This window comes from Plectropomus leopardus, chromosome 24 (genome assembly GCF_026936395.1).
Source record: "Plectropomus leopardus strain MGB_pleo_1.0 chromosome 24, ASM2693639v1, whole genome shotgun sequence".
Classification (NCBI taxonomy): domain Eukaryota; kingdom Metazoa; phylum Chordata; class Actinopteri; order Perciformes; family Serranidae; genus Plectropomus; species Plectropomus leopardus.
In genome coordinates, this window is record NC_142199.1 from 9,320,497 (window position 1) to 9,331,690 (window position 11,194).

The 11,194-nt window shown below is 38.7% G+C and overlaps 2 protein-coding genes and 1 non-coding gene across 6 annotated transcripts in view; 1 reads left to right on the forward strand and 2 right to left on the reverse strand.

Moving 5' to 3' along the window:
• Window positions 1-457: 457 nt before the first annotated feature.
• On the reverse strand, window positions 458-529 carry trnae-uuc (transfer RNA glutamic acid (anticodon UUC)). The gene has a single exon. It is a non-coding gene; the product is annotated as a tRNA-Glu (tRNA).
• A 556-nt stretch (window positions 530-1,085) lies between these two features.
• wbp4 (WW domain binding protein 4) lies at window positions 1,086-4,915 on the forward strand. The gene is made up of 10 exons (XM_042513098.2): window positions 1,086-1,230; window positions 1,417-1,489; window positions 1,565-1,627; window positions 2,423-2,549; window positions 2,647-2,841; window positions 2,955-3,034; window positions 3,506-3,581; window positions 3,676-3,899; window positions 4,013-4,245; window positions 4,386-4,915. Coding segments are annotated over exons 1-10 (1,272 nt in total). The 5' UTR covers window positions 1,086-1,228; the 3' UTR covers window positions 4,585-4,915.
• Window positions 4,916-6,432: 1,517 nt separating this feature from the next.
• Window positions 6,433-11,194, reverse strand: part of mtrf1 (mitochondrial translational release factor 1) — a 35,937-nt gene continuing 31,175 nt past the window's right edge. Inside the window, exons 9-17 of one of the 4 annotated variants that reach the window (XM_088074826.1) lie at window positions 10,669-11,024; window positions 10,027-10,124; window positions 9,869-9,950; window positions 9,087-9,194; window positions 8,275-8,447; window positions 8,059-8,176; window positions 7,829-7,968; window positions 6,976-7,074; window positions 6,433-6,787 (exon numbers count right to left, since the gene is read on the reverse strand). In XM_088074826.1, the coding sequence (XP_087930952.1) occupies window positions 6,650-6,787; window positions 6,976-7,074; window positions 7,829-7,968; window positions 8,059-8,176; window positions 8,275-8,447; window positions 9,087-9,194; window positions 9,869-9,950; window positions 10,027-10,124; window positions 10,669-10,837 (1,125 nt within the window). In that variant the 5' untranslated portion in view covers window positions 10,838-11,024 and the 3' untranslated portion in view covers window positions 6,433-6,649. Of the gene's footprint in view, window positions 6,788-6,975; window positions 7,075-7,828; window positions 7,969-8,058; window positions 8,177-8,274; window positions 8,448-9,086; window positions 9,195-9,868; window positions 9,951-10,026; window positions 10,125-10,668; window positions 11,188-11,194 lie in introns of those variants that run through there. The other 3 variants (XM_042513157.2, XM_042513158.2, XM_088074825.1) reach the window with 3 other exon arrangements.

The following is an 11,194-nucleotide window of genomic DNA, read 5'->3' on the forward strand; positions in this document are numbered from 1 at the left end:
GAACAAAATTTTTTTTTTTAAATAATTTATTTGATACTGATGTTGGCAAAAAAATTCTGAAATGTATATTAAGCTATACATTTTCTTTTGTTTTTACAAAATATATTGAGCAATATGTGAGTTATCTTTCTAATTTGACTATCAAGTCACTCAATACTTGTGTGTTTAATATTTTTGACTAGTGTGATACACTCCTGTCTTCTGTTTTTGTTCTTTTTTTTAATACTATCCCATTATGACTGAATCTTAGGACTTCTAAGGACTTCCCGTAAAATGCTTGGAATTCAGTGATATGTTTACATTTGGGAGATTAGCAATATGCCATCTTATATCCAGCTGCTTAGTTGTTCTTTTACTTGTTGCATTAGTTGCTCAAACATCTATATCTGAAACCGTGGTTTAACATAGGCTTTCCATAAGTTACATTAACATCCGACATATTTTCAAAAAACATTTGTTCCCATACCGGGAGTCGAACCCGGGCCGCCTGGGTGAAAACCAGGAATCCTAACCGCTAGACCATATGGGAAGTCATACACACTCAACGCAACAAAGAAATTTAACCACGGTACAGTCTGATATCGATCGACTGTATCAAGATCCTTATATTTCAGGTAGCATCTATGTAGTTTCTGGTAACTTGTTTAAAAAGGATTTGGTTACATCTATTCAGTGATAATAAACATCACTTAGGCACAAAGTAGGCCTAATCACAAATTAAAATAACACGAAACTAACCAGCACTTCTATCAGGATATATTGTACATAGTTTTCATACTAAATTTCACATTTTAATTGTAAATTTATCCTTTTCTGTAACTGTTCATGCTAGGTGTTTATGTAATGCACCAAAGCAAATTCTTTGCTCTTTGCGTTTTTCGTGCACGGATAGCTTTGTGTTATATTTTTACCGTCAGTCATACCTTTATTTATTCCGCGAGCGGGGCAACACATATGCCGGGGGAGTGGGACTCCTTGGCGATCCTACTGCTTCCTATCAAACTCAAACTCTTCTCTAAGAATATGACCATTTTTAAGGGTTAATATATAATTTACTGTGGGATTTTTAAGCATATTTTATCAGTTTGATGGCTCGTTTCTACGGCAACTGACGATGACGTCATCAAAAATGGACAGTGTTGTCATTCTGGAAATGTGGGAAACGGTTGCCTTTTTTTCCCGGTTCATTTTTAATTCTTTTTTCGTATTTTAACCACCGAGAATTACAATGTAAGTAACGAGATACACCCAGATACTTGTTTTGTAAGTTCAGTGAGCATTATTTGTTAATATTTGGAGTAAATGATCAAACCTGGGGAGAAAATCAGCCAGATGCCCGCGTTAGCTTCTCAGGCTAAAGGTGATCTAATTCACAAATGATTTGCTTACTAATAGTAGTTTTGTGTATTTTTCCAGGGCGGATTACTGGAAGTCACAGCCAAGGAAGTTCTGTCAGTACTGCAAGTGCTGGATTGCGGACAATAAGCCTGTGAGTCTTCCAAAAGACCATATAGATGAGGACAGTATCCTTCATATGCTAACGTGTGTTTGTTTTGTTCTGCAGAGCATTGAGTTTCACGAGAGAGGAAAGAACCACAAAGAAAATGTGGCTGCAAAAATCTCTGAGGTATCAACTTTTATGAGTGTTTCTTTTTGTGTTTAAGCAAGGATAGAATAACTCCACCTGAGGGAGTAAAGTGCTGCCTACTTCTGATTTAGCTAGATATCATCTTCACAAAAGACAACATTTTAACTCATAGTGTCATAAATTAAAATTATTTGTAATATGTGGACAATTATTTGACAGCTTTCCCATGGATACCTAAAAAGTCTCAAAATTGGATTAATTAATCAAAGAATAAGGCCTTAATTGGTATTAAATGAATCTTTGAGAAGTCTTAAAAATGCTAAGACATGGAAAATAGGATTTTATTAATCTTTTTTAATGTTTTGTTATAAAATATCAAATCTCATAAACACTAAAATGTATTTTTTAATTCTTTTGTCCATATGGAGATATGTTTGTCCCATTATTATTTGTGTGAAAAAAAACAATGTTTGCTAATGCCCCTTGCATTAATGGCACCTAAAAAGTGCAATGTTTTATGTTAAAATAGATATTTGGGCAAAGTTGTCCCCATCGCAAGAAACTGATATCTTTTCGTGTTTTTCAGTCTGCGTGCTTATTCACAAACACACAGATGCACATAGCTTTGCATGGCTACAAAAACACAGATTATACATAATCTATATTCATCAGTGAGGTCTCTCAGGGACACACAGCAGGAAAAACGTGCCCCTCTTGGCACTGCTCTCAGGACTGGTGGGAGAGATAAGGTTCAGACATGACATTGACTGTAAAAGTCTCTTCTTATTGGCTACCAGCCGCTGCCACTCACCTCAATTTATCTGTTTTTTGCAGATTAAAAAGAAGAGCATTGACAAGGCGAAGCAGGAGGAACGTATGTCGAAGGAGTTTGCGGCGATGGAGGACGCAGCGATGAAGGCGTATCAGGAAGATCTGAAGAGAATGGAAAGAGAAGCAGCAGGTAATTGTGTTGACATTTTATTAAAATGTGTGGGCTACTTAAGAGGAGTTTTTGCTCTTTGATATTTTAAAATTATGCGTTTCTGGATTCCGATTAGGTTTACCAGTTGAAACAACAACAACACAGCCACGACCACAACCACAGGTACAACCGCAGCCCAAAAAACACCAAAAGAAAGAGAAAGTACCCAAGATGCCCAGAGAGCAAAAAGAAGCACAAACACAAGTGCAAGTTTGGGTCGAAGGACAGACAGAGGATGGACACACGTACTACTACAACACAAAGACTGGAGGTGCGGAGAACCTAAAAACACGAACACTGTCCATACTTTCACAATATTTTTAAACTTAATGGTCAAACTGACTCTTTCCAACATTTTGTGTTGTCTCTGTATTTTAACTACAGAATCTCGGTGGGAAAAACCAGGCGGTTTCCAGGGAGGAAACTCGGCCTGTGCACAGCCTGGAGTCCCTGGACTGACTGAGGTTCAAATATCGTGCATTCCTATCTTGATTTTATTGCAGACAATGTTGGTTCATGATTCCTACGGATCCTTAAAAACTTTTAAAATGCATTAATTCATTTTAAAAAAGGCCTTAACTGATATGGACTTGTTTTAAATAAATCTGTCAAAAGTCTTAAAAATGCTCATACATTGGATTTCATGATTTTTTTTTCTGATATTGCATTGTGAAACTAAAAAATAACTGGTAACATCTTTTATTATTAGTATTATTATTTTTTTACATATTAAATATGCAAAATCTGAAAGAAAGAAAAAAGCAATTTCTTTAAATGTTACAATAAATATTTGGGAAAAATTGTAAAATTGTCCCTGAGCTATTGATTGTCAATTTTGGTTGTTGTAAAATTGATCTTAAATCTGAATGTGCCTTAAGCCGTAGGAACCCTGTGGTTGCTGATGACGAGCATTTATTTGTTAATATTGTCTTTAGAGCTCTTCAGGCTGTCCTTGGATGGAAGCCGTCAGTCCTGAAGGTTATACGTATTACTACAACTCAGTGACCGGAGGTAGAATCATTTTTTATCGGTCTGAAATTAATTTAATTACCACTGGTGTTTCTGGATTTCTTATTCTTTGTGCGTTATCCTTCTCACCTCGCAGAGACCAGCTGGGAGAAGCCAGCAGGCTTCCCTCAGAGTGAAGCGTCTGGATCTGGATCTGGAGCAAACGAAGAGGAGGAGAGTCGGGAGGAGCCCTCAGCCTCTCAGCCAGAGCCGCCTGCAGGAGGAGAGGAGGGCTCCAGCGAGGCCCCGGCAGCATCTCAGGAGGCTGAAGTCCCCGAACAAGCCAGCCAGCAGCCCAAAGTCCCAAAGATCAGCTTCAGGGTGAGAGGAGCCCTGGCGATGAATGAAAATTAGTCACAAGCAAATTTAAATGTCAAGATTCTCTGTAATAATTTCCAGACTTCACAGTTTTCCTGGTTGTTTTTTGTTTTCAGAAAAGGAAAGCAGAAGCTGAGCCCTCAGAAAAGGAGGGAGAAGACAAAGTGAGTGATGACGCTCCTGAAGAGGAGGCTGAGGAGGTGAAAAAAGAGGAAGAAGTCCACAGCACGACAGCTGAACCCGAGGAGAAGAAAGAGACGGCGGCACCAGTGACGACACAAGCCAAAAGGCCCAAAACTGTCAATCCGTATGGGGTCTGGGAGCAGATCCAAGAAGAGGAGGATCCTTAGTAAGTGTTATTTTAATGGTTAATTAGGATACTGATAGATTGATCCACTGATTAATAAGCAGCCCACGAACCCTGATACTAGATTTGTGTGCCAGTTGCTACTAAAAAGCTCTGACTCTTCTGTTTTCTTTCTCCTGCAGCGCCAAGGTGGACTTACAGCTGCCGCAAGTGGAGGGAAGCACCGCCAGCGCTCCGGCCGACCTGCCGCCAGAGCCAAAACCGAAGTTCAAGGAGCGCATCATCACGTCCCTCGGAGAGGAAGGCGGACCTGCTTCCTTCAGGAAAAAGACACAGAACGGCAAATCCAGGAGCCTGCGACAGAGAGACAACGACGACTGACCCGGTCACACAAAAGCAGAGGACGTTTACACAAATCAAACTCTTTCCAGGAACTGTTTCGACATTTTGATGCACCATTTTGATTTCTGAAGCATATTAAGTGTATAAGGAGTGTTTGTTGTTTGTTTGGGTTGGTTTTTTTTTACATAAGATCCACAAATATCTTTCTTTAATATCATTTTCGGGGCACATTGGCCTGATAAACTTGAAGACAAACTAAAGATTCTGTTTCTTTTAAAGTCCTACAAATGTCTACCATTGGACTCAATCAATGTTGTTTTCTTTTTATAAAGGTCTGTTATAATTAAAGGTGAACTTTGGTATTTTTCAACTCAGACCCTATTTTTTTCTATATTTTGGTTTCCAAGAGACTCATGGGAGAAGCCAAACAGGCTGCGACGTAACCATTCAGTGCATGTTCGCACTGTCAGTTTACGTCACTAAAAGTGCTTTTTTGCCACTGAAAGGCTCAGACTGTTGTTTTTATTGTCTGACAGTGTTAATGAAATATCCCTACAGAGATACACCTTTATATTTAAGAGTAAAATCATTTTTGTTTAACCAGAAACGGCCCCGAAATTACTGTCAGTAAATGTGCCAGTAGCAAGTAATTTTAGCATGTATATAGACATAATATTTTTACATCTTACTGGATGAATTATGGATTTATTTCAACCAAACCAGAGTTGGTGATAGTTAAACAGTGAAAAGGCAAACCGAGATGTTTTTTGTAACCTTAATTTTTTTCCTGTCAATGACAAAATCAAGGTTAATGTTAAGAAAGCCAGGTGGATTTGAAAATAGCAATGTCGGGGCTGTTTCAGGTCAAAGAAAAAGGATTTTAGTATTCAACAAAAAGGTTCATCTCTGTACGTTCCTTTCCATAATGTTGTCAGACACTTTGAATAGTAATCTGAGCCTGTCGGTGGCAAAAACAAGCACTTTTAGTCGACGTAAATTGATGCTGCATATTCCCCCGAGTGCTTACATTGCAGCCTGTTGCACTGTTGTCTCACTGAATACAAGACCAAGTTTAAAAAATGTCTCCATTAGTATTATTTTTTTTAACCATTGTGATGAAAAGCCAGCAAGGCGTAATTGTGGAAAAATCATTGCTGTATCTGAATGTCACATGTTCATAAAGCAGTATGGAGGGCAGTGATTACAGGTGCCACAATGAGATTTCAATAAATGGACTTTGTCAGCAATATGATTCAGAAAATTGAACTGAATGAATTATTGATTTATAAAAGGAGGTCAAATGAGTGGAGAAAAAACACTGGAACACTCCTCAGCAGGCGCACACGTGCAGGGCGTGACGTGCTTTCGGTGAGTGTGTGTATAAAGCTGATAGGCGGTTCCACCGCACCCTGACTGGCAAAGAACCATGCAGGGTTTTTACTGACAACAAACATGACGGATGTCTGTTTACGTTATATTATATTACAAGTTTTTACCTGGTGTGTAGTCAAAATATCAGGCTCACGCTCATTTCAAGGACTCCACGTTACAAACTGCCAAGACAAAAGGACGACCAAATTCCAACACCGGTGCTTCTCCCCCAAAAAATGCAAATGCTGCAAAGTGTTTTGTTTGTTTTCCATGCTTATACCGCTAAAGTCTTCATAATTATCTGTCTCAACGGACCGTTTGTCACCAGTGCTTCTCCCCCAAAAAAAGGTCCTTTGAGCTTTTTAATTAAGTCAATAAATTGTGTAATAAGATCAAATATGAAAGGAAACTGACTTACTTGAATGGCCGCTATGATTGTTGGGTTTATGCTCCCTGCCTCCCTGGAGATCTTTCTGGAAACTTAACTGTATTATTTAAGGAATTAGTGACACAAAATGCATAAATTAATATTTTATTACAAAATAAAATCCTCTTGAGTGAGCTGCAGTTCATCTGACAATCTTCAACATCATTTGCATTCCAACTACTGCACAAGCACACACTAAAATATCTGAGGCCAGGCGTGCTGTCACTTCACTGGAATGAGTGTTGGAGAAATAAATGCATCCAATTAACGACATACTTTATGTTCAGTACACATGGCTGGAAGCTGTCAGTCTGCAGACTGTCCAGACTCTGGTGGTTTCAGACTGCTGCTGCTCTCCACCAGCTCCAGAAGAGACTCCCGCTCTGCACGTTCAAGTACGTCGTTGATCAGATCCTGGAGAGCCTCCCCTCCTCTCATGAACTCCTGAACATGGAGCACAGCTCATGTGACACCGATTTAAAGTCACGAGAAAGAGATGGAGGTTAAAGAAATAGCAATAAAATGAATGTTTAACTGTTTGGCAGGAAGTTTGCTGGTGGAAAATTACGAGAATAAACAGTTTGTTTTGATTTTTGCAGAATTTAGAGACACGCTGAGCTCAGTTATCTTACCTTAATATCTCTGGTAACGTATCCAGTCCTGTGGTCTGTCACACGATCCTGGCTGAAGTTGTAGGTTCGAATCCTCTCTGACTGAGAACGTGTGCCCACCTGCCGTTAAGGACATAATAAACTTTAATTTGAAAGCACTTTTAAAAAATGTTACATGGTTGAGCCTAGATTTAAAACAATGCAGGATTAATGCAAATAAAATTACGCAATCTCAAGAAATACAAAGAAACAGAAACCCCAACGATATCTTACAATCAATGAAGCACATATGCAAAGTTGTCAACTGCCCTGAAGTTTGCACTGAGGTATATGAAATCAATAAATTAGAATAACACAAAAATAAAAGACAATATGGAAGCAAACAAAGGAAATCAGGCTTAAATACAAAGGAAAAACATCTGAATATAATATAAAGGAACAGGTGTACAGTTTCGATATATGATTTTAGATATAGATTTTTTTCTTCTCATTATGTAAATTCCCTAAATGGAAATAGTTTAACTTATTTTGTTGCAAATTCTGCATTTATTCAGTTGTTGACTGTGAGCATAAATGTAAATGAACTCAAACTCAATCTGTGTATTATTTGTTCTATTCATATTAAACAATTACTGCCCACAGTCTTACTTTTTGCACATAAAACTACTTTATTAAAAAATATATATATATTTTGATGACATTAAGCTTAATATTCATCACATAAAATCAGGTTTACTTGATCGAGAAGTCAGTAACTCTGCAGTCACAAATAAAATATCAAATCAAAATTGGTTTCCTTTTTTCCCAATTTTGACGTGAGCATAAAATCAAAGTACAAAAACACGCTGCTTTTCTTTTTCTGGTTATAAATTACCACCTGCCGCTTCCTCGCTGTATGTCTCTGCTCAGTCTCTTTACCCATCATGCTCTGGTAGAGCCGGGCCCGCAGCACACGCATGGCGGTGTCCCTGTTTTGCAGCTGAGAGCGACTCTGCTGACACTCAGCTGTTATACCTGTTGGGAAGGAAAGATAACCACGAAAATTAATACCAACTGATGTTTATACAACATGAAGTGCCTGCGGACTGTCGTGGCCGGTTTTACCAGAGGGGAGATGAACGATGCGCACTGCGCTGTCTGTCGTGTTGACACTTTGTCCCCCAGGACCTCGAGATCTGAACGTGTCGATGCGGAGATCCTTTGGATCAATGTGGACGTCAAACTGTCGGCACAAAACACACACAAAAAAGAAAGAAATGAGATATTTTTCAAAGATGATAATAAACTCAGACGGATGAAAAAGCAGAGCGTTACGTGTACCTCCACCGGCTGAGGCAGGATGATGACAGTCATTGTTCCTGTGTGGATACGCTGCATCCTGGAGGAGAGGCCCACCTCAGGGATCCTCTGCACCCGATGAGTTCCTCCTTCATGCTTCAGATGTCTGTACACCTTCTCCCCGGCTATTCTCACTGCTGCGTGGTGCAGACCACCTGAAAGACACAGGCAATTTTTTGCAGCTGCAGTTGTGGTTTGCAGCCACCATTTGAGGAACTACTGAATTACTGTAATGCATTACTAATATAACCGTAAAAATCTCTTGAGATTAAAAATCTCTTTTTCAAGATGGCCAAGACAGAAAGCAACAAAAGGGGAAAAAATCAAAATACACGACTCCCAAGCAACAATATAAAACACAAAAAGAACACAAAACAAAGTTACCACAAGGAAGGACTAAAAAGTTACAAACAATTCAAAGGCCAGCTAAGATATACCCTGACATGGGCATGAAGGAGATGGCATACAAAAGTCCTGCAGCAGTGCTTTGAAATGGCCTAGAGGAACCACTGAGTACAGCTTGAAGTCTTTCTGCAGATATTTCAAATATATAGAACTGCAAACATAAAGACTCTTTTGCCAAACTCCATACAAACCCTAAATATTATGAACTGATCCCTCATTCGTTCTCGACAACTCTGTTTCTGTGGAGACAAATTAAACTAGAAATAAGTAAGAATCAAGAGCTATCACTCTCTCGGGATAATACAAAAACGTAAAACGTGTTTGAGTAATGAATTTGCACAAAAACTCAGAGGATGATTGTTACACAAACAGACAAAAATGTGACTTACCATATTCAGCAGGTGTATAGTTCAAAACCTCAAAATCCCAATTCTTGTAATAAGCAAAACCCTGGTACATGTCAAACATCTCGCTGGTGAACTGCTGGCAGATGTCACCTGAAACCACATTAACAGATATTAAGAAAACATACCGTGTTCTACTTTCCCTTACGTTTGAACATAAATTTATACCAGGATTGCAAATCTTAAGCACTTTCCGTGATTAACCGTTATTTAAAAAAACAAGCGAAGCCCACAGCAACATATTGCATAACTGTGACAGCATTGCATAGCCTATTCATTTATCGATTAAATGTCACATGTTCTAGTAATTCTTAACGACTGATTAACTGAATGTCAATTTTATCGCTAATTTATACTTAGACTTCCTCAACTAGTGTAAAGATAGAAACAGTCAAAATGTAGCACAATACATCATCATTTGAAATCATTTATCACATTTTTTAAAACAAAAACATATTTTTAATATAGCTAAAATGTGCAGCACTTTGTACCCTGCATTATGAACATTAATTATTTTACTAAAAACACTATTTTTCTTATTAAAAACACAAGACATTTATCCAAAAAAAAAAAAAAAAAAATTCTTACAACAGCATTTTTGTTGTGTGAATGCAATCGCATAAAGTAGCGATAAATTAAATTACAAATGACACAAACCGATTTTCTTTTTGAATTATGTACCCATGGCTACCTGACACTTACTGGTGAACTGTGCCTGTAAAAGCTGCAAAGACGTCTTCAATGAAGCAGATAATATTCATTCATACCTCCTGTTGTCCGTCCTGATACAACCTCCAGGAGAATATTACTGGAGTCCAGAGGGTCAGCGGGCACAAGAGCGCTGATCAACTGGAAACAAAGAAGACTAACTCAGTAATGTTTCACAACACAATTCAACAAATATCTGACTGTGTACTGTACTTACGTCTTTTCTTAAGGCCAAAATCTTGCGGGATATTTGTGCTTCCTCCTCTTTCAGCAGCTGGGTCAACTGCTCATCTTCATCTTTGGTACCTGCTGAACCTGCAGTCAGAGGGTCGGCAGATCAAGGTATTTACATGATGCTATCTGCAATTTAAGAGAGATAAAGCTACAACTAACAATAACTTTCAGTGTCGATCAATCTGCTGATTGTTTTCTCAAGTAATTCAAGTCCAAGCCAACATTCTCAAATGTCTTTAATCTACAACCCAAAGATATTACTTGTATTATCAAAGAGGATCAAAGAAAACAGAAAATATATACATATTAATTATCAAATGAGTTGGTAGTTAATCAAATAGCTGACAACTAATTGCTTGATTAATGGAGTAATCATTGCAGCTCAAAACAGTAATGTAATTAGAGAAAAAACAGCTCATTCACAGCGAGAGACATCATGAATGTTGTGGCACAATGAAAACAGACACAGAGCAGAGACAAAAACATTCTAGTACCATTCAAAACTAGTATTAGTACCATAAAAAACATTTAAAGTGGGGTGCTGAATAGTGACATTTAACAAAAAAAAAATAAAAAAATACTATTTTGGACAAGTGTTACTGACACAAACAATAGAAGTACTCACTATGCAGAAGTGAGAGGACTTCCTCTAAGTCTTGCAGGGCTTCTTCAATCCTCTCAAACACCTTTGCCAGAGGCAGCAGCTCTGTGTGTTTCTTCTTAAGCGCTTTTCTGTCTGACTCGCTGAGGTATGCATGCTCTAACTTCTTTCCGAGCTCTCTGTGCTCCTCCATGAGCTGCTGAAGATACCTCTGAACAGACTTATGCTTGTACAAGTCCGCAAAATCACTGTGACAGAGGCGTTTGACTGTCCCCCAGCAGTGTTGCACCTCTGTGATGTTAGCATACTTCGCACCGGTGTGTCCTCTTGTTAGTGCCCTCCATCCTGCTCTCCTTCCTCTGCTGCTGTAAACTCCGCGGCTACACAGAGAGCACAGCCGAGACCAGCGGTTAATGAGCATTTGACAGCATTTAAAGGACCAAAAATGAAATAAAACTAGTAAAACACGCGATGTCTAAGTGTTTACAACTGTCATCGCCACTGTACTAGCGACGAGCGAGACCCGGATGTAGTTGAGGTCGAGTAGAAG

Excerpts from the sequence above, each read along its gene's own strand:
- wbp4 (XM_042513098.2), top strand. Across the intron at positions 1,628-2,422 it reads TGGCTGCAAAAATCTCTGAG|ATTAAAAAGAAGAGCATTGA; the intron begins GTATCAACTTTT and ends TGTTTTTTGCAG. Across the intron at positions 4,246-4,385 it reads CAAGAAGAGGAGGATCCTTA|CGCCAAGGTGGACTTACAGC; the intron begins GTAAGTGTTATT and ends TTTCTCCTGCAG.